The following is a 23,238-nucleotide window of genomic DNA, read 5'->3' as shown; positions in this document are numbered from 1 at the left end:
GGGGGGGGGGGGGGGGAGTAAGAAATGGTGAAACTGTACGACAAGCAAGTCATATTTATAAGTTGAAAGTTCATACATAATGCTTATAAACCAAAAAAGAAAGCATAACTAGGAAAACATGTTTTGATAGAACTTCAAAAGAAGCAAACGCATATCTGCACTAACTAGTAAGTAGAAAAGAAAATGGCACCTAAAAATACTGTGGAAATAATGGTACTTACTTTGGCAAAAAAGTTGGATGATATCCAAATTTCCTTCCTACTGTTCTTATGACTTCACGTGTATAAATTAATCTATCAGCTGCTCCAAAACAATCTGTGTATTCCAGCCCAATCTCAAATTGACCTTTCCCAGCTTCTTTATGTAGCTGCATATTTGAAAGAGACAACATAAAAGGGTGTAATCTTCATGAAACTGAAAAATTTTACTCTCTAATCTATCGCACTCTTCCCTTTTTAGTCTGTCCCAAGAAGAATAATATTTTTCTATTTTTAGAAACTCTTTTATGTTAACTTTTTCATTTGACCCTTTAGTGACACACTCTTATAGCAATAGGATATCATGCTCCACTAAATACCACCATAAAAATGAGATAGATGAAGTATAAAATTAAATATGTTGGATATATCTCACTTATAGTAGGTAAATAAAGATACTATTTCAGGACAGTTGAATGCCATCATACTATTATATGTGAAAAAAGAACTTGTCATGGAGGCTTATAACTCTTATTCCTTTTATGTTCTCTTTTGTTTTTTCTTTCATTATCCCCTGAGATCTGGGATTTAGGCCAGAGGTGTTTGATGTTGTTCATGAATAAATTATCCATGTAAATCATGTCATGAAACAACATGTATCTATTTCTCAAAGACTACTTTGAATATGAATGAAAAACAGACCAATCTCGATACTTCACTTTCAATGCTTCTCCTAGCCATGATGGTCTGGCAAGAAATAGTTCTTCAGTGTATGAAGGATAATGACACAGATTTGAGTTTTGAAAGTTAAAAACAGTTTTGAAGCTAATCGAGGAAAAGAACTCTCGTGACACTAACAAAAGTAAGATAAGCATATCTTCATAAGTTAAGTAAAATAAACAATTTTCATCAAAAGAAAAAATAATAAGAAACCATCACTCTGTAGGAGTAGTGGTGTTATATTACATATTTATGATGTTATTTAATTCATAAATAGTACTTGTGAGGAAAAAGGATCCTGTTTTTAGTTCACGTCACAAGTTAGCTTATGAGATGGGGATCGACCCAAAGAAGGAAACAGCCCATTCTCTCAAGGAATGTGGGACACTCTAAAGAATGCATGATACTATCAATAAGGCAAGAACAAAATTCCTTGAGTCGGAAAATCCAATTAAAGCGAAATAAATGGATATACATGATAAATCTCCTACTTAGCTACAAGACTGTTTGCAAGTTGCAACAATATGAGAAACATCAAATTTGCAAGCAAACTTTCAAGAAAATAAAGACTTACATAATCTACTGAAATATTCAAGGACTGAAGATAAGTGAGCATCTCCTCAAGCATCGGGGATGCTATATCAAATGCTGTTGTATGACACTTCCTCCACTTATCCGATGATTCAAACTCTTCTTTGTCATTCCTGTGTGATTTAATTATACATATTTAGCATAACATGTTTAGAAGAGAGCTCGAGAAACATATGTGATGGAAGACTATAAACAAAACTATTATAGGAAGCGTTCTCTCACATACTTTATTACACTCTCCAGAAGGTAAAATTCAACTTCAAAGCCTGCAGTCATGACCTAAAAATGTAGATCCACGTTAGATCAATAAATTTTCAACTCTTTGCTGCACAAGAAATTAGCCATACCAAGCCAAATTCATCTTTTAAAATTTGAGAGACTTTGCGCAAAGCTTCTCTTGGACAATAGTCCCATGCTTCACCCGATTTAGAACACATGTCAGCCAATACCATTTCTTGTTGTTTTGCCCTGGACCAAAAAGTGCACATTAGAACATGATTGCAAATGTTCTTCAATATAATGACCAAGTTACAGAAAAAATATTAAGCCCACTGCATGGTTGCCATTCAGAGGTCCATACACTTCATTGTGAACGTGAACCCACAATTACAATGGTTTCAACCGTAACAAATAAGATTGAGCACCTTAGATAAAATCGTAAATCTTCTTCTGCAGACAAGCAAAAACACTATAGCACTCGACAACCATGTGTGTACAATCTTAGACAAGTCACTAAGTAAGTGTTCCTTCAGTTTCCTATTGCGTTCTCAAAGTATATAACGATCCAATAGCAGATATCTCTCCTCCATGATTAGCAGTGCACCTAATGGAGTTCTTCCCTTTAGATCTGCTTGTTAATTATGGTATATTTGAATAGTGCAGATATGAGAATATTTTAATATGGTATAATCAAATAGTCTAGATATAAGAATATTTCAGAATTCCTTTAATAAGGCAGTTAAAAAATTGTGTAATATTTTATTATTTTATTTCCTTATTTACATTAACTGTAACAACTATTTAATCCCATCAACTTGCGGGAATGAACAATCAATTCAATTTTTAATATCTCATTTTCTTCTTCTAATTTCTCATGGGATCAGAGCCACTGGGTTTTAGCCCCCTCTCTAGATGTTCTTCTATTTGAGTAATAGAAAATGAAAGGAAAAAAACAAAAATAAATAGAGGGATTGATCAACGGGTTGCTAAATCAACTATATCAGAAAACCGTCAAGCCTCATCTGTCTTTATCTTTAGTACTTCTTTTCATGACAAAAAAAGTCTCATAATGGATGGATCATCTCAATCTATCACTTTAACTTGAGCAGATTATAATGACTTCTTTTAGTATCAAATATCAAGGTAACTATAATCAACTGCTTGCAGAATACAACTTGGTAACTCATTTGCTTATGTCGCACATTCTTCGTCTCAGGAATAATGGATTCTTGATTCTAGTTCTTCTGGCCATATTTCTGGTAACAAAAACACTTCCTCTACTCTTACAACCCCTTTTACCCTCTCTACTGTTACTTTGGTGAATGGGCGAAAGACGATTGTAAAAGGGATAGGTATAGCTCATCCTTTGCTTTTCATACCTTTAAAGTCAGTCATTTTTGCACGTGAATGCCCATATAATCTTATTTCATTAGCAACTTAATAAAAAGCCTGATATGTATTTTAACTTTTTTTTATGATTCGTTATTGTGCAGGATCGGAGTACCGAGCAGGTGATCGGAAAAGAATATGAATCACAGAGACTGTAATTTGTACCTACTGTCTATCCTAACACCACATGTTGCTTTCACTTTTGTTGTTTCTTCTTAATTACTCCATAGTCAGTTAGGTCATTCAAGTCTATTCAAATTTTAAAAGACAGTACCAATTATCTGGATTATCTTTGTTAGAATGTGAGTCGTGTCAGCTTGGTAAGCACACTCGTGCTTCTTTCTCAAAACACGTAAAGCCACCTCTATGTTTGAAATTGTTCATTCGGATATATGAGGTTCAGGTTGTGTCACTTCTTCCTTAGACATTCATTGTTCTGTTACTTTTATTGATGATTATTCTTGATGCACGTGGTTATTTTTAATAAAAAATAGATCTGAGCTACTCTCTATCTTTCAAAAATTTTATGCTGAAATTCACAATCAATTTGGTATTTCCATTAAGAAGTTAATCAATGATAATGCCCAAAAGTACTTTTGTACTTCTCTCTCTTCCTTTATGTCATCCCAAGGCATATTGCACTTATCTTCTTGTGCACATAGTCATCAACAAAATGAAGTTGTTGAGCGAAAGAACAAACATCTAATTAAAACATCTCGAACATTTCTAATTCACAATCATGTCCCTTTCGTTTTGGGGTGATATCATTATTACTGTATTTTATTTAATCAATCGATGACTTCGTTTGTTTTGCAGTACCAGAGTCCTCACTTAGTCCTCTATCCAGGCAAAAGTTTGTTTCCCCTTCCTCCACTACCTTACTCCCGAAAAAGATAAACTTCAGCACAAGGCTTTTAAATGTGTCTTTCTCGAGTATTTCGTATACAAAAAAGTTACAAAAGCTTTATTCCTCAATAATAATAGGCTTTAGTAGGGATTTGAACCCTACTCTAGAGGGTGATATCTCTATCTTCTACCAATAGCACAAGGGTCATTCTATGTTTTTTATGGGTGCACTGTTAACTGTATCCTAATTTCTACTAATTTTTCTAAATAGATATACATATATACATATGATTTTTTTGGAAGTTAGCGGGTGCACGTGCACCCCCTCCATATAGTGTGGGTCCGCCCCTGGCTCCACTCCAATTCTTAAGGTCTATTTTCGACAACCTCAACCTCCTACCCTTGCTAATCCAATCGGTATGACTCTGATACAGGTGAACAAAGCAATCTTGGTGACTCATTACTTGCTCCAACCTAAGTTGCTCAAACTCTCCAAAAATGTTGCCATGCCTATGTCGGATCTTTCAAAATTACACTATCTTTGGAGGATCCGACATGCACATACCGACACTTTTGAACGTTTCGAGCGACATAGGCTCCAATAATGTCTTCTGCTTCGGTCGAGCACTTATTGATGATATTCTCATTAGAACTACTGCAATCAAGCTCCTATTTATTCTTATTTAAGTTATCATTCATCGTTTCCACCTTGATATCATGCCTTCGTGAATAATTTATCATCATCCAAAGTTCCTAAGACCGTGGCATAAGCACTGGTTCATCCAGGTTAGCGTCAAGCTATGATTGAGGAGATGACTGCTTTGCATGATAATGATGCCTGGGAGCTTGTTCCTTTACCTAAAGGAAAAACCACAGTTGGTTGCCATTGGGTATTCATAGTTAAGGTAGGCTTGGATGGAGTTATTGATTGTCTCAAAGCAAGATTGATTGCTAAGAGATATACTCAAGTTTATGGCACCAGTTATGGATATACTTCTTCACCAGTTGCCAAGAAGGCTTTTGTCCGTCTTCTCACCTCTATGGAAGCAATGAATCATTGGCCCCTTTTTCAAATGCAACATCAAAAATGCATTCCTACATAGAGAACTTGTTGAAGAGGTATATATGGGTCAACCACCAGGGTTTGTTGCTCAAGGGAAGTCCAGACTAGTTTGTAAACATCGTCGATCCCTCTATGGTCTCAAGTGATCTCCCAGAGCATGGTTTGGTAGTTTTCAAGCGGTTATCCAATAGTTTGGAATGATCTGAACAGAAGTTGATCACTCTGTATTCTATAGGCATTCATCTCATGGCAAAAATATCTTTTTAATTGTTTATGTTGATGGTATTGTCATCACAGGAGATGATCATGAAGGTATTGCTCAACTCAAATAGCATCTCTCAAGTCACTTTCAGACCAAGGATTTGGGCAAGTTGAAATGCTTTCTAGGAATTGAAATGACACAGTTTGGACATGGTATTGCTATTACTCAAAGAAAATACGTCTTAGACATTTTGAAAGATGTTGGTCTGTTGGATGGACAGTCCAATGGATCCAAACACTAAGCTTATTCCAGGATAGGGGGAGCCTCTAAAAGATCCTAGCAGATACCAAAGACTTGTTGGCATACTCAACTATCTTACGATCATGCGACCAAGCATCTCATTTGTTGTTAGTGTAGTTAGACAGATTTTGCAATCACCTTGTGATAGTCACTGTAATGCAGTAATTGCATCCAGCAATATATCAAAAGCTCTCCCGGACAAGACTTACTGTATGAAGATAAAAGACACACCAACATTGTCAAATATCCTGATGCACCTTGGGCAGGATCTCCTTCTGATAGGCGGTCCACTTCAGGTTATTGTATTCTAATTGGAGTCAATCTAAGATCTTGGAAAAGTAAAAAGCAACTTGGCATAGCTAGATAAAGCGAGGCAGAATATCGAGCTATGTCACTAGCTACATGTGAGCTTATATGGTTGAGACAACCTCTCCAAGAATTGAAGATGGAAAGAGTTGAACCGATGACATTAATTTGTGATAACCAAGTTGCACTACATATTACTTCTAATGCCGTGTTCCATGAAACAACGAAACACATTGAGAAAGATTATCACTTCATTCGAGAGAGAAGCTTGATTCTGGATATATCAGCAGAAGTTTTATCAATTCAAAAGATCAATTGGCAGAAACTTTCAGAAAATCACTCCAAGGATCCAAAATTGACTAAATTTGTGGCAAACTAGGAGCATATGACTTATCGCTCCAACTTGAGGGGGAGTGTTAATTATGGTATATTTGAATAGTGTAGATATGAAAATATTTAAATATGGTATGGTTAAATAGTCTAGATATGAGAATATTTCATAATTCCTTTATTTAGGCAGTTAGAAGATTGTGTAATATTTTATATCTTCTTTCCTTATTTACATTATCTGTAACAACAATTCAATCCCATCAACTCGAGGGAATGATCAATCAATTCAATTCCCAATATGTCCTCTTCATCTTCTTCTTCTAATTTCTCACTGGTTAACAAGATATTGGATAAATTTGAAAAGGTTTTGTATTGTTTCTAAGAGGCAATATAAACAAAGTTGAGAACTCCCTATTCTCAAAAATTGAACAAATAAAAGAGGCTCTTCCCTAATTGTAAAATACATGGTTTCTCAGGGAAATTAATATAGAAACCTACAGTCCATATGCAAATAAATGAAATAATGAAACATAAATTCATGAGGTTAAAAATAATAGACAGGTACACAAGCAGTACCATGGAATTCTGCATTTGGTTGATAAATCAGGAACAATTGTTATCAAACCCGAACAAGTGAGCTTAGTGTCCTCTACAGGTGAATCAGATACTGAACTTATCCCCATACAAGCACGAGGTAAGCCTATACCATGTTTTTTCACAAAGTTATAGAAACGCTGTCGTGGGACACCCTGCAAGTGATGCAGAAGAAAGAATCAATTCAATAAGTACACTTTTTCCACTAGACTAAGAGCACCAATCATTATCTCACATCATGTAGTGAAGATAATCAAAATGGCTGAACATTATACTGATGAACTACCTTGTCGTATCACAATAAGAAATGTTTTACAAAGTCAAGTTCTCAAATTTCACCAAATAAAGAATCATCTTACTTTTAGCTGACGACAACTTTTTATTTGAGGTAAGATGTTCTTATGGTGAAACAACCTTTCACCTGATTCGTCATACTTGTTCTCTTAGCAGTATGTCTGAGAGCATTGATCCAATAAAATAAGGAGCTAGGTCAGATTGAGCTCAATTCCAGTGGTTCTTAACCTTCCCAAATGTGATCCTAACAAAATATCTAACGTTTCCAATTTTTGAATCAGAAAATGAATTATAAACCGATGGAACAATTGCCATTAGGATTGCCTAATTTTTTCTCATGCTGAAGGAAAATCTATCAACAACAAAGCAAAGAGACAAAGACTGACACCAAAGCCATATGAGGCTTGACAAGTTGGTAGAATAATTCTAGTCCAAGTCCAATCATTTGTGCTAAAGCTAAATGTGTGATCACTTGTTGGTTTAGATGGCTTATCTCTACATATGTTCTTAATTGAACAGAAAGAGGCAAGTATGCTGCTTGTCCAAGAAACACACTAGGCATAGCAAAAATTTCAGTGGTAAATAATGCTTTCTCCTTGTATCCAGAGTGCTCTTGAAAAAACACTTTCGGTTTACTATTCAGATAACACATTTGGAATTTAATATTATAGTTTATCCCTGCCTTATAATTAAAAAACATACATATTTATCTGTTATAAGTTGATGATCACATTCTTTACACTAATTTTTTGATGTTCTGCGAGCCCAATAAGTAGTCCCATGGTCAAGTATGTCAATGCAAATTGCAATTAACCATAACAGGCTGCTAAACCAACTGCTTTAAAAGAGATATCTAGGTAAATGTATATTAAAAATAACTTGGGCAATTCATCATCTGAGGATCAAACTCATTTCCTGTCTCGTTAGGGAATAAAGACACGCTTGTCCCTGCTTACACACAGGGTACAGGAAGACCAAGTTCCTTACAATTTTGAGTGCAGAAATGTGCTTTATTTTCCAACTGCCTTATCAAATTTGGGCTGTCGCGGGTATTGTAAAGATTATCATTAAATAATCATTATCATAAGGAAAACTCAGTAACTTAAAAATAAAGGTACAGCTTACTCGGCATCTATGCTGGCCAGAAGCATCTATCCAAATCAAGCGAACAAGGGTAACATCCTTTGATGAACCATTTAACTCTTCATTCTGGAAGGAAGATGATACATGAGGTTCTACATCAGACTCTGTTGAAGAATTCTTTACTGAGCCATGTAACTTTTCCTTTATGAAGGGAGATGATATATGAGGTTCGTCAGAATCTTTTGAAGAGTCATCAAGTTTGTGTAATTTGTACAACTTCTTTGCATTTTCTGAAAATATATCTTTAACAGCTAAGACAGCTTTTGTAATTGAAAGATCACCCTCAACCATCACATCTCGTAGAACAGAGAATACCACTTCACGTGCTCTCTTTGCACCTGCATTAGAACCAAGTTTAGATAATTTAAGGAGCATATCAGTGTCTGCATCCGAGAAATAGTAAACATTTGCAGAAACATTTACAAATTTTAATAACATCATCTATCACCAATAGTCTATATACAATATTTTGTAATAGGGAATCAGCGTCATTGTTGAGGTTCGCCTCACTGTCACCTCAAAGATGTAGGATTCACCTAAACTCAGTTGAATGGTGAGGTTTGGCCCACCATCACCCAATGTTGCAAATGGAGTGGCTTTGTTACCAGCCCATTCCATTAGTGATATTATCCACTTTGGGCCTAGGTCTACACGGCTTTAAGACACGTCACTAGGTTCCAAGACTTGTTTTCTTATATACCCAACATTTGTCTCAATTTGCCAATGTTTCCTCTTTTTTTCCTTCCACTTCCTATTCTATTTTATTGGATAATCCGAATATGCAATCTAAATATAAATATCCTGAAAATGCGTTATACTTCATCATATCATATATATCATATCATGTATCATTATAAGTGGGAAGCTCCAAAGTAAAAAGTTGAATTACCATTTTTTTCCTTTTTACTAAATTAAAATTGGACTAATCATTTAATTAAATACAAATATTTTAATTACATAATGGCAGAATTTAAGTCCTTTAGCCCTTTAATAATTAAATTATTATTTTCTTGATAAATGAGTACATTGATATTGTTTTTAATCTTAATCATAATTCTCATAACGGAAGAATTTGAAAAGTTATGATAAATTAAAACAATGTAACCATCATCATATCATATCATTCATATATTATATCATTATTATTATTTTATTTTTTATTATCATATATCATCATATCATATTATATAATTGTTATTATAATTTATATTATAAGTGGGAAGATGCTTTGTCTAAAGTTGGATTAAGAAAAGACCCTTCAACTTTTTAATTATCATTATCATATTATTATAAATAATAATTAATTATCATATATTATTATAAGTGGGAAGATTTTAAGTTGAAAGTTAGATTACGAAAATGCCCTTCACCAATTTTTTAAATTAAAAAATCATTTACTAATTTTTAAAATTAAATCAATAATGACAATTAAACTAGACCAAATACATGATTAGATGTTACAACTTATCATTTTCCATTTCCTAATGAATTTGATTGTTAAAACTTTTTAGTTTCTACCATTAAACATATTCTTGCACAAACCTTTCATGTACTTAATTTCTCCCTTTATAAATTGGATAAAAAATATTAATCCACCACACTTTGTTTTCATCATCTAATAGTTCTTCTGTCAGGAGTATTTTTTATTGGTCACTATTGTTCTTATTGATTTGTGCCCTCGTTCATTTTTTATTTTCATGGTTGTTGGAGAAACACATAATCTAATAGTTTTTGTAATATTTTTTTATTGGTCACTATTTTTCTTATTGGTTTGTGTCCTTCATTCAATTTTTTATTTTTAATGATTGTTGGAGTATTTATATCCCAAGAAATTTCAGCCTTGGGCTTAGTTCTAGCCTTACAAGTTACTCATCATTCACCAAAATAAAAATGTTGATATTTAAGTTCTGGACAAAAAATAAACACTAAAAAAAGTTTATTTTATATACACAAAAAGGCATATAAGAGTACGTCAGACAATGTCGAGCAATTTTATATCTTGGGTCTATATAAATTATAACAGTAACAGAGGTCAAACGTGCAAGGCACGTTTCCAGAACTAGTTATTCTATAAGTGTGAAACTATTAAAGTTGAATCACTATTTAACTCTTCAAGAAATCACCATTAAAGTTGAATAACTTTTTAATTCTATAAGAAATCACCATTAAAGTTGAATGACTTTTTAACTCTTTAAGAAATCAATATAAGTAAGTCTCTTACACGTTGTCTTCTAATGAAAACATTGTACATTTGAATTTGGTTTAGAGAGCATAAAACTCTTATCATACTATGTTTTTTCAAGCCTTTCTTTATATTTAGATTTCATTTTTTGCGATCATTCAAATTATATTCTTAAATTGATGTCTAAATGTTTGATCTCTCACACGAAAATATACTGCTAAAATTTTGTTTTATGAAGTTATGATGCAATTTTTTTCACAGGTATAAGCCAGAGGTGATTCTTTCACCGACCATTGGATAGAACTTTTAGTAGAAATTACGTCAATACAATACAAATGAGGTATGCGGCATGTCTCTCCAACAATTTTGCATTTTTTGCATGATTACTTTTTAATAAATTTGATATACATACAATTATTGTATTTTTAGTTAGATTTTAATAACTTAATGCATGTGTATTTTACAAAGTAGAGCCTCCTTGACAACTTTAGTTTGAAACAATGACTTATTGAAATTTATTTTTCTTCAATCTCCTAACTTCCAAGGTAAAAAGGATAATTAATGTTTCTCCCTCAATAACATAGAGCAGAAGAAATCGAGAAATTTTCTAAAGAAGACATATTCTAACAAATGAGGTAATTTAATTTAATATGAAGGAGTACTTAAAAGTCAAATATGAATTATAAAGTAAGAGAAAAAAAAGGATAAAAAAATTAAAATATGATAAGAAGTATGAAAAATAACAATGAACAAGCTATTGAAAATTTTTTGTTCATGCTACAAAGGAGAATAAACACACTATGTCATTTGAATGTAATATGGAGACAACATATATACTTGCTACAAGTACATATGGTAATTCAAACTTTGGTACAAATTGAGAAGGTGTGTTATGCATGTGTGTATTGTCTCTTTCTTAGAAAAGTAACAACCTAATGTATTGTAGGTTTTGACCTAATAACATAAAAAGGTAAATTCTTTATCACATCAAATTTTGTTGTCCAAATTTGAGAGGTTATCGGAATATCTTATTATTTGGCATTTACATTTTACAATAAAGAAGTCATTTATATAGGTTGATTGTTCATTTATTTCATTTATATTTTTTTGTTAAATCATTTTTGAAATTCTTCAAAATGTGATTTTAATAGTTTTTGTTAAAAATTCATTTTTGTTTGATCCGATTTTAATACAACTCCTATCATATATAATATTTTTGTGGGACTCACGTGCAAAGCACGTGTCCAGGACTAGTTCATAATAAGAAAAGATACATGTTAACAGTGAAATACCAGAAAAGATATGGAAACAGTCAAAAATGTGTATCAAACATCCTCAATTGTTGAAACTCTAATGAAATCATGTTTAACACAGTGTGGGAGAGGGACATGCCATCCTGTGAAGAGTGATGAGTAATTCTATTTTTTTAGCTGGACAGATTAAATAAGTATTTAGATTCGTTGAAGCAAAACCTTGTTATATATATTTTTTGAAAACCAACAGTGCAAATACTTGTCATGTCATACTTCAAGGATACAAGATAAGTTCAAGTTTGGCCAAACCTAGATAGAAGGCTTCAGCAAATGCGATGGCGTCTGTGCTGAACATAACCTGTTGATATCCGAATATTAGTTAGGAAAATATTATCTTTAAATGGGCCTGAAAGATTAGAAAACTACGAATAAACAGAAATCCTTAGCCTGAACTGGAGAACATAATGTATCTGTAAGTACATCAACAACCTTATTCATTGGAGCAAGCTTGAGGAGTTCTTTCACTGATGATATCATCCCATGGAAGCTAAGTTTAGGAATTGCAAACCCAAAATCAAGATATACCTATATTAGAAGACAATAGTCGTGTTATGGAAACACAAGAAAAGATAAGCCATCACTAACAATAGATGTGAAAAAGTCTCAAATTTTGCCAGTCATTCCTACTGCACAAGTAAAATCCATGTCTTAACGTCAGAGCAATATGTTAATAGTTTCAGATAGAGGATTAATGATCTTACTTGAGGGTAAGCAGAAGCCAGATGTGAAGCTTCCTTTGAGAATGGGTAGGACGCATGCAAAAGCACTAATCGGCTATCATTGAATCTCTTGTCCTCAAGGAGATTGTGAAGATAAAGGGGATTAGCCAGCATCATATCAAAATCCTTGTCCCCAAAACTGAAATGAAGAAATAAAACAATCTTTCTTATAAGAACTCCCTTGTTGGGTTCCTAATGTTGAATAAGAAAATTAGCATGCAACAAAGGGCAGAAAGACTATAGACTTGATTCAATTCTAGAGAAGCTAGAACAGAATGAGGTCAAGCATTTACACCAAAACATTAACTTAGTTACCCCATGTGTATCTGCATGGGCAAGTCATAACTCTGAGCCACCTCCAAAGCATGCATAAAGATATAATCAATGAAGCTCTTGTTTGAGATCCTCAGGGGATTCCCAGCTGGAAAGAGAGGAACTATCAGAATCAGCTGCTCAATCATGGTGCATTACAACCCCACATCGTGCAAGACTCACCGCGTAAAACATCATTCAGGCCCTCTTCAGCCTCTTTTTTGGTGACTTCTGTATTAATTGCAAGTCCGCTACGGCATGCAACCATACTTTTAAAGGCAACAACCTTATTAGCCACTGTGTGAAACAAATAGGAAAAACTTTTGGAACCATAACTTTTTACACATCAAAAGAAACATGTTTTGTTCTACTCTGGAATATGTTAACTGAAAATCCAAAGGATATAACTTCAACTCCTTAGTGAAAATTTCCATGAATGAATCTAGTGTCCATGTTGCTCCATCTGAACCCTAAATAGAATAGGATAGGATAAAGAGATAAATAGATCTAATAGGGGTATAAGGTGATGACAAAGATAGAATATTCTTGAGATGAAAATGAGCTTACACTCCCTGTTGTCACTGATAACAATAGTTACAAAACAACCAACATCCAACCACTTTACCATAGTCAATAAAAGTAAAAGATCTTTCAATAACTTAATACTGTAAAATAATTGGAGAACAAACAGTGCAGTAGCAACAGTTTTACATAAAAGATTATATAATATCCTAGCTCTTTATATATGTCAGTCTACAAATTCAAGTTCTTTTCCTGATGGATCTGAGGTTCAAGTTTCGAGCAATGACAACAGATTTAAAAAGAATTTCAAGTTTTCACTCACATTTGTCACATTGGTTCATTCATTTTCCTAATTAGCTTCCATTTTAGTTGTTTCCCTATGTCCGACCAATTTCTTTTGGTATTCATAGGGGAATTTTTTATGGCACCTTAAGGTTGAAAACAAGAGTGTCTACTTTTCTCGACAGTAAAATTTTACCACATTGCTAACAGCCACTCCACAGACATGCAAGTTTTGTGCAACAAGCAATCCTATAAGTTCAAGGTTTTGGGTCTGAAGTAAACAATTCATTGAACTGACAAAAATAGCTCCAACAATATATTTATATATCCTATAATGCCATGAGTTTGCTTTCTTATATATTTATTTCTTATGTACCTTTTTCTGTTATTATCTTAAGAAGTTGTAATATGTGAAAACATAAGAGAAAATGTTATTTCCTTCCAGCAACAATGAGCAAATAAATAGACAATGCAAAAGCTCTGTAAGAGGGGGACAGAATTAAAAATGGTTAAAAATTAGATGATAAAGATCTGACTCAAAATTTTGTGAACAATAGGAAAATCTTACTCACGGGAAAAGTAGTGGAAATGTATAAAGGGTTTTGCTTCAGCAGATTGCATGATGTCTCTCTGTTCTATTTTTCCTCGAGTACCTTATCAAAATCATGTTTATCTAATAGTCTCCCATTAAATTCTTTTTCCAGTTGCACTCTCCCATGTGCTATCAAGAACAATTTAAGAGGTTAATAAAGCGAATATTACCTTGTCAAGAATCTTCTCAGCTAGATGCTCAACTCGTAGTATTCTACCAACCATTGGTACAACTTTTTTGTGCCATTCAATGTCAACCATTTTATCCAACTCGATTCCATCATCAATTAGTACTGTACAAATTTTTGCAGCCCTGAAGCAAGTAATAGCACTCTGCTCCAACCCTAAGCTCCGTCGAGTTTCTTGAATAGTATGCAAACCTAAACTTAAGCTTAAACTTGGGCCATATAGTTCTGTTAATTCCCTCAGCCCTCTCTGCCAAGAAAACAGAAAAATGCTGTAAGAAGAACAAAAGATACATGAAGCAACATAAGTAAAAGGGAAATGCCTGAAACACATTTATCCACGTGATTGCACAAAAAAAATGGTGAAACTAATTGTAATACTGTGCATTGAGCCTACTGATTGGGAACATAATATTGCACTAAAGCTGTTCGACCAATGAATCTTGCAAGTGGATTTAGCTTTGCTAGTGTGAAATATTCCTGAATCGATTAGCAATTGTTGATTTGACATACAAAATATTCCATTTAATATCCCAAAGTTTAAACTAATTGATTCGTCATCCATTTGTTTACTTCACTTAACAAGCTAAACTCAAAATAAACTTGTCAATTTTTTGAAGTTTTAAACATACAACACTAAATTTCAAGATTAAGAATTATGTAAGTTTGGAAGAGCTTAACACATAAAAATTGAAGATCAGATTATGCCAGTTACTTGATTTAACTCATGTTGAATTATGATTACTTCAATCAATTTTTATCTCCTTATATTTATTTAATACAATTCACACATTTGTCACCTCCTTATTTGTTATCCTTGAAGCGTTGTGTAATTAGAGAAAAATGACATTCTTCGAAATACTTTTGTCCAGTTTAGATATGTATTTGTTGTCCAAGAAACGCGAAAGCATCAAAGATTTGTATCTTTACGTATACTTTTATCACTTGACATAGCTAAACTATATGATAGACTCGATTGGAAATATTTATGCATGGTGTTAGAGAAGAATGGACTTTGTTGAACTGTGGATCAACATGTTAGCTTTTTCAATATGGGTATTCTCTGAATTTAACACTCTGTTTGGATCATTGTTACCCATTATATTGTATTGTTACTATAGTTACAATGTTTATTTTGATTGTTAGTTAAAATATATTATATTGTTAAATTTTGTTGTCATGTATATAATAATGAATATTCTCATTTTATGGAACAATCAATTTGGTCTGTTTTCATTGTTAGTTAATTTCTTTTTTCAATTACATCTTTACATAATATTTTATAATACTATTTACCTTTTACCTTATTTTTTTTTTGTCAAACCTCCCGCCCTAAAATAATTAAGGATATTTTAATAAATTTACAAATTACAATAATGGTTCAGGACATCTATTTTCCAATCTACAGGAGACATTAATTCACTTTAGCATGATTTAGTACTTTTAAATTATGATTATTTTCATTATGACTTATTAATTTGTAATATTTATTTTACGCAATTTTATTATTATTATTTTTTGCTGGATATTTTTGTGTCATTAATCATATCATAATTTGTGTTATTTTCTTAAGAAACGCCTTAATTATTTTGATAGAACTAAAGAAATATTTGAAGTGTAAGTAAACTATATGTTTACATGAACATTTTACCGCAAAACTCCGAAAAAAGCTCGAGTTTATTGGTCTGGTTTGATTTATAGATTTAAAAATCTAACACAAATAATTTTGTTTGATATTTGAAAAATCAAAACTAATCTCGCGATATACACCATATGTACGATATTAAAGAAGAGACTATCAAATATTTATTTTGTGATAGTAATATTGCAAGAAGAGTTTGTTCACTTGTTGGACAATCATGTGGTTTTTTTTTATATATATATAAAAGAGGGTGATACTAGGCAAATAATGATATCTTGGTGGTTAATCAAGACCCAAAAAATCTAATTCATGCTACTCTCCTCCAAGTTTTTCCTATCCTCACTTGTTGAAAAATATGAAAAAGTAAATGTGCATCTAAATATGACAACATCCACATGTCTAGTACAGAAATTAACCAACAAGTGGGAAGTTAACATGCATATGAATCAGTTCCCAATTTCATGATCTTTAGTTATCGATCGATGGGATAGAAAGACATGTGCAGAACCATTGAAAGTGCTAAACAATATTTTTCTTGTAGGTAAAATCAATGATTTTGGTACAAATTAACGATACAATTGGTTGCAAAGGAATTTCTGAATGTTTTGGTGGTAATGACATAATCAGAGACCAGAACATGAAATACATGACCCAAACTCAATAATGTATAACCAATTGTATTATTTGTACCAAAATCATTAATTTTTTTTTTAAAAAACGAAAATAGTATTTAGCTTTACCCAATAAGTGTGATAAAATGTGGACACTGAAATTTTTAATTTTTATAAAAGAAAAATCAATTAATTTTACTTAAGTATACAATTCAATAGAAAAATTATACTACTTCTGTCTTATTTTATGTAGTATTCTTTCCTTTTTATGTGGGGTCCATACTCATTGTAAATAAACATAAAAGGAAAGTTAAAATGTAGAAAAAGTTGAATTAACGTTTGTTGCTTATTGTTAAAGTCAACAAATGCTACAACAAACCAAAGCTCATTATTTCTTTTTCAACTAAATTCTTACCAAGAAATCTGCATAGGTGCAAAGGTTGAAACCTTGTGTTTTTTGTGATGTCATTGGTGACATCATTAGGAATAGATTTCTCCTATAAATATAGAGTCCTTGCTCATTTCAAAAACACAACAAAATAGAGAGAAATATCATTTTGAGAGCAAAGTGAGGTATTTCATAGGCTATACAAGAAAAATAGTCTGAGAAAAAAATTTAGTGTGAGTGATATTTTAGTAAGATGGAAACCAAAAGAGTGTTGTTCCTCTTGAGTGTGAAGTAATCACCTTGAGTGTTGTATTTGTGACTATACCGTGTTGTTGTATTTGTGACTATACCGTGTCAAATTCCTTACAATAGTAATATAAGTTAATCCTCTTGTCCCTTGTTTTTTTCCTTTTTCAGAAGGTTTCCACTTAAAATTCTTGGTGTCTTTATTTTTCCATTTTATTTTCATTACTTTTACCATATATATTTTTGTGTTTGTTCGCGTTTTCCTAACAAACTTGTATCAGAGCAAATGTTTTAAGTGGGTATGCTCTATGGTTGTAGCACAATTTGAACTTCCACATCAGAAAGATTATTTACTTTGATTTGCGATAAAAATATTTTTTGGGGAAAAACAATGAAAGACAACACAAGTAGAATGATTACTTTGAATGGTGTTAATTATGCCATTTGGAAGGAGAAAATGAAAAATCTTCTTTATGTCAAGAACTTTTACAAACCAGTATTTACCACTGTAAAGCTTGATAATAAAACAGATGAAGAGTGAAATTTGTTGCACATATAGGTTTGTGGATTCATTAGGCAATGGGTCGACGATAATGTGTTGAACTATATTTCTGGGGAGACACATGCTCAAACCCTATGGGAGCATCTTGAAAGTTTGTATGCTCGGGAGACCGGCAATAAAAAATGTTCTTAATAAAGCAGATGTTGAGTTTAAAGTATCATGGTGGTTCTCCGATGACAGACCATCTGAATAATATTCAGGGGATCATGAACCAATTATCTGCTATGGGCATCAGAAGAAATTCAAGGCTTGCTTCTACTTAGTTCCCTACCAGACTATTGGGAAACATTTAGAACTTCATCGTCAAATTCTGCTCCGGATGGTGTGATCTCTATGGATTCCACCAAAAGTAGTGTCTTGAACGAAGAGATGAGAAGAAAAACTCAAGGTTCTTCTTCGTCGAATGTCCTGATAACTGTCCCCAGAGGGAGAAACAAAACTCGTAATTCTCAGTATATAGAACAAAATATGAGCAAATCCAGAGGCAGAATTAAGGATATTGAGTGCTATCATTGTGGCATGAAAGAGCACACAAAGAAGTTCTGCAGGAAGTTGAAGAGGGAGAACAAAAACAAAGAGGAAACTAAGGAAGATAGCAATGAAAATTGCCTAGCCACCATCGCCACCGAAGATCTTGTTACTGTCCTTGATGCGAATATGATAAATATTACTTGTGATGAGTCAAGCTGGGTTGCGGACACTGGTGCCGCATCTCATGTGACATCAAGGAAAGATTTTTTATCTTCCTATACTCCTGGTGATTTTGGAACCTTGAGTATGGGGAATGAGACTATTTCTAGGGTGGTTGGTATTGGTACAATTTGTCTGGAAACTAGTGTTGGAACTAACTAGTTTTGAACAATGTGAAACATGCTCCTGATATTCGTCTGCACCTAATTTCTGTTGGTGTTTTAGATGATGAAGGATAAGTTAGTACCAACGGTAATGAAAAATGGAAGCTCATTAAGGGTTCCTTAGTTGTGGCTCGTGGTAACAAACGTCGTGGTCTATACTGAACTACGACATCTGCTTGTGTTAATATGGTGAATGCGGTTGAGAGCGATAATCCTCAACGTTATGGCACAAGATACTTAGCCACATCAGCGAGAAAGGACTCAACGTTCTAGCCAAGAATTTTTTTTTGTCAAATTTCAAAAGTGTTAAATTAGAAAAGTGTGAGAACTTCTTGACTGGTAAACAAAATAGAGTTTCCTTTAAATCCTACCCTCTTTCGATAAAGAAAGAGTTGCTTGAGTTGGTGCACTCTGATTTATGTGATCCAATGAAGACGAAGACATTGGGTGGTGCACTCTACTTTGTCACTTTCATTGATGATTGCTCGAGAAAACTCTGGGTCTATGTCTAGAAGACTAAAGATCAAGTGTTAGGTGTCTTCAAGCAGTTTCAGGCTTCAGTTGAAAGAGAAAATGAAAAGAAACTGAAATGTATTCGTACTGATAATGGTGGTGAATATTGTGGATCATTTGACGAATATTGCAAGCATCAAGGTATTAGACACTAGAAGACTCCTCAACTTAATGGGTTGGCTCTGAGGATGAACAGAACCTTGATTGAAAGAGTTAGATGTTTGCTTTTTGAAGCAAAGTTGCCGAACTCATTTTGGTGTGAGGCTTTATTGACCGCTGCACATGTTATTAATCTATCTCCTACTGTTGCTTTGCAAAGTGATGTATCAAATAGTGTTTGGTACGGAAATGATGTTTTCTATGACCGTTTGAGAGTATTTGGTTGCAAAGCTTTTGTACATGTGACAAAAGATGAGAGGTCAAAGTTAGATGCCAAGACAAGTCAATGCATCTTCATTGGATATGGCCTAAATGAATTTGGTTATAGGCTATATGATCCAATTGAAAAGAAACTTTTGAGAAGCCATGATATTATTTTCATGGAGAATCAAACAATTGAAGATATTGACACAGTGGAGAAGGTAGAATCTTCAAGTTTTGATGGTATAGTTCATCATGATGACATTTCTCAAACAAGTGTGCATGATGTTGTTGGACTTTATAATCATGGTGACGCCCAGAATTATGTATCGAGTGAACATGTTGATGTTGAGAATAACAATGATATTGTTATTGATAATTCTTTTGCTCATGAATTGTGGACGAATCAAATATTCTGATTCGGAGGTCCAAAAGATAGCGGTCTCCTTCCTCCCATTATTCATCCGCTGAGTATGTGTTACTCACTGCCGGGTGAGAACCTGAATGTTATGAGGTGGACATGGAAGATGAGCACAAGGATCAATGGGTTGAAGTCATGCAGGATGAGATGAAGTCTCTTCATGAGAACCACACTTATGAGTTGGTAAAATTGTTTAAGGGCATAAGAGCTTTGAAAAACAAGTGGGTGTTCAAAGTTAAAGTTGAAGAACACAACTTGAAGCCCAGATGCAAAGCTATATTGGTTGTTAAGGGATTTGGTCAAAGAAAGGGTATTGACTTTGATGAAATATTTTATCATGTTGTGAAAATGTCCTTGATTCGCACAGTTCTAGGTTTGTCTGCTAGTCTAAATTTAGAGATTGAGCAGATGGATGTGAAGACGACTTTCCTTCACGGTGACCTAGATGAAGAGATTTATATGGAACAACCCGAGGGCTTCAAAGTAAAAGGTAAAGAAAATTTTGTATGCAAACTCAGAAAGAGTCTATATGGCTTAAAGCAAGCTCCTAGACAGTGGTATAAGAAGTTTGAATCTGTTATGGTGGAGCAAGGTTATAAGAAGACTTCTCAGATCATTGTGTATTTGTACAAAAATTTTCTAACAATGATTTTTCATCCTTTTGTTGTATGTGGATGATATGTTAATTGTGGGAAATTCCAAGATTGACGAGCTGAGGAAAGAGTTGTGTAAATCCTTTTCTATGAAAGACTTGGGTCAATGCCAAGAAAATTTTGGGCATGATAATTACTCGTCTCAGAGATAAAAGGAAGATTTATTTGTCCCATAAGAAGTACATTGAACGTGTACTTGAGCGCTTCAATATGAAGAATGCTAAGCCTGTTAGCACACCTCTTGCTGGTCATATGAAGTTGAGTAAGAAGATGTGTCCTACAACTAGGGAGGAAAAAGAGAACATGGCCAAAGTTCCATATTCCTCCGTCGTTGGAAGTCTAATGTATGCAATGGTATGCACTAGACCTGATATTGCTCATGCAGTTGGCATTGTCAGCAAATTTCTCAAAAATCCAGTAAAAGAGAACTGGGAAGCTGTGAAGTGGATACTCAGGTATCTTAGAGGAAGCTCAGATGAATACTTATGTTTTGGAGCATCAAATCCAATCTTGAAAGGCAATACATATTCTGATATGGGAGGTAACCTTGATAAAAGAAAATCCGCTACTGGATATTTGTTTACTTTTTCAGGGCTATTTCATGGCAGTCGAAGTTGCAGAAGTGTGTTGCACTATCTACAACTGAAGCTGAGTATATTGCGGCTACTGAAGCCGGCAAGGAGATGATATGACTCAAGCGATTTCTTCAAGATCTTGGTTTGAATCAGATGGAGTATATTGTCTATTATGATATCCAGAGTGCAATAGACTTGAGTAAGAACTTCATGTACCATGCAAGAAAAAACATATTGACGTCAGATATCATTGGATTCGAGAGAAAGTGGAGAGTCATTCATTTCACGTCAAAAAGATCCACACAAGTGAAAGTCCTGCAGATATGCTGACCAAGACGATACTGAAAGACAAGTTTGAGTTATGCAAAGAGCTGGTGGGTATGAGATCTCTCTAAAGAAAATGAAGATGCCTCCTTCTAGTGAATGGGTCTGGAGGGGGAGATTTGTGGGGTCCATACCCATTCTAGATAAACATAAAAGGAAAGTTAAAATGCAGAAAAGGTTGAATTAATGTTTGTTGCGTATTGCTAAAGTCAACAAATGCTACAACAAATCAAAGCTCACCATTTCTTTTTCAACTAAAATCTTACCATAGGTGCAAAGGTTGAAACCTTGTGTTTTTTGTGATGTCACTAGTGACATCATTAGTAGTAGATTTCTCCTATAAATACAAAGCCCTTGCTCATTTCAAAATTGCACCAAATTAGAGAGAAAAAACATTTTGAGAGCAAAGTAAGGTATTCCATAGACTATACAAGAAAAATAGTCTGTGAAAAAAAAATAGAGTGTGAGTGATATTTTAGTAAGGCGAAAAACAAAAGAGTGTTGTTCCTTTTGAGTGTGTAGTAGTCACTTTGAGTATTGTATTCGTGACTACACAGTGTAAAATTCTTTACTATAGTAATAGCAGTTTCTCCTCTTGGCCCGTGATTTTTTCCCTTATTCAGAAGGGTTTCACATATAATTCTTGGTATCGTTATTTTCCCATTTTATTTCCATTACTTTTACCATATACATTTTTGTGCTTGTCCGCATTTTCCCAACATTTTAGTCATTTCAAAAAAAAATAAAATGTCACCTTTCTATAACTATAAATAATTTAAATTAAGCCTCTTCTTTTGTCCTTAGTGAAATGATATATAACTAAATAAATATATAAGAATTGTGTCATACCATAAGTTTTAATAATCTTCTAATTATTTCCTAAATATCTGTTCAAGTCAAATAATGTCATATAAATGAGACAAAAAATATATATTACACCGAAGACACCGTAGAACATGCTTCAAATGTAATGCACACTTTGAAACAAGTTCCAACGTGTTAAATATGCATTCACATTTTATTTAATTTCTTTGATGCAATAATAATATGTGGGTTCATGGACACCAATAATGTTTACCTATATTTTGTATATGTAATAAAATTTCACTAAATTGCTGTAAATATTTGATAGTAAACCCAGTTATCAATAAGAATGATGTCTTCCTTTCGTCAAATTAGTAAAAATAAAACAAATTTGTCCTTATTTATTGTATATTAACTTGAGAGTTGTTGTAAACTCTAAAACTTTAATGTGTCGTCTATGAACTCATATATCTATAGAATGCATGCGAGGATCTAAAAGAATATGTGATTTCAGAAGGATTTATTCAACCTAATGATGTACGCCACATAATTAGGAACAAACCTTGAAGTTAAGAGTGTGGGGCGTGTTATACAAAGCATCACCGGTAGCATCGGAGAACAATTTGAGAAAAGGGTAATCTGTGTCGATGGGAACAATGTTGTGGGCGTGAGCATCGACAATTTCCACAGCGTCCACTGCTTTTTTGAGTTCAATAAGTAATTTGTCTGTTTTCATCTTCATGATTTCCTAATAATCTTCAAAGTCTAAATTTGTTTAGTTTGAAAAATTGCACATGATTTTGTCCATGCAATTAGTTACTTATTTCTCTTTGTTTGGATAAGCTTGAAAATCGTGTTATATTATTACACTTGTTGATAAATGATTTGAGTATATGAAAAAATTGGTAGTTAGTTGAAATCGTCTCAGTGTATCTAATTCTTTTTTTGTTTGTGTGGTGATGACTACTTCAACTAGGGAGCTCAG

The 23,238-nt window shown here is 33.4% G+C and overlaps 1 protein-coding gene across 3 annotated transcripts in view; it reads right to left on the bottom strand.

The window, feature by feature from the left end:
- Window positions 1-23,017, bottom strand: part of LOC107021568 (protein fluG-like) — a 33,490-nt gene extending 10,473 nt beyond the window's left edge. The window contains exons 1-14 of one of the 3 annotated variants that reach the window (XM_027917413.1): window positions 22,816-23,017; window positions 14,287-14,550; window positions 13,126-13,190; window positions 12,904-13,019; window positions 12,724-12,829; window positions 12,391-12,547; window positions 12,119-12,214; window positions 11,939-11,987; window positions 8,177-8,532; window positions 6,740-6,912; window positions 1,856-1,976; window positions 1,735-1,787; window positions 1,492-1,621; window positions 222-367 (exon numbers count right to left, since the gene is read on the bottom strand). In XM_027917413.1, the coding sequence (XP_027773214.1) occupies window positions 222-367; window positions 1,492-1,621; window positions 1,735-1,787; window positions 1,856-1,976; window positions 6,740-6,912; window positions 8,177-8,532; window positions 11,939-11,987; window positions 12,119-12,214; window positions 12,391-12,547; window positions 12,724-12,829; window positions 12,904-13,019; window positions 13,126-13,190; window positions 14,287-14,550; window positions 22,816-22,995 (2,012 nt within the window). In that variant the 5' untranslated portion in view covers window positions 22,996-23,017. Of the gene's footprint in view, window positions 1-221; window positions 368-1,491; window positions 1,622-1,734; window positions 1,788-1,855; window positions 1,977-6,739; window positions 6,913-8,176; window positions 8,533-11,938; window positions 11,988-12,118; window positions 12,215-12,390; window positions 12,548-12,723; window positions 12,830-12,903; window positions 13,020-13,125; window positions 13,191-14,286; window positions 14,551-14,681; window positions 15,023-22,815 lie in introns of those variants that run through there. The other 2 variants (XM_015222254.2, XM_027917414.1) reach the window with 2 other exon arrangements.
- Window positions 23,018-23,238: the final 221 nt, after the last annotated feature.

This window comes from Solanum pennellii, chromosome 6 (assembly GCF_001406875.1).
Source record: "Solanum pennellii chromosome 6, SPENNV200".
Lineage (NCBI taxonomy): Eukaryota > Viridiplantae > Streptophyta > Magnoliopsida > Solanales > Solanaceae > Solanum > Solanum pennellii.
This window is presented reverse-complemented; position numbering and strand designations above follow the sequence as displayed.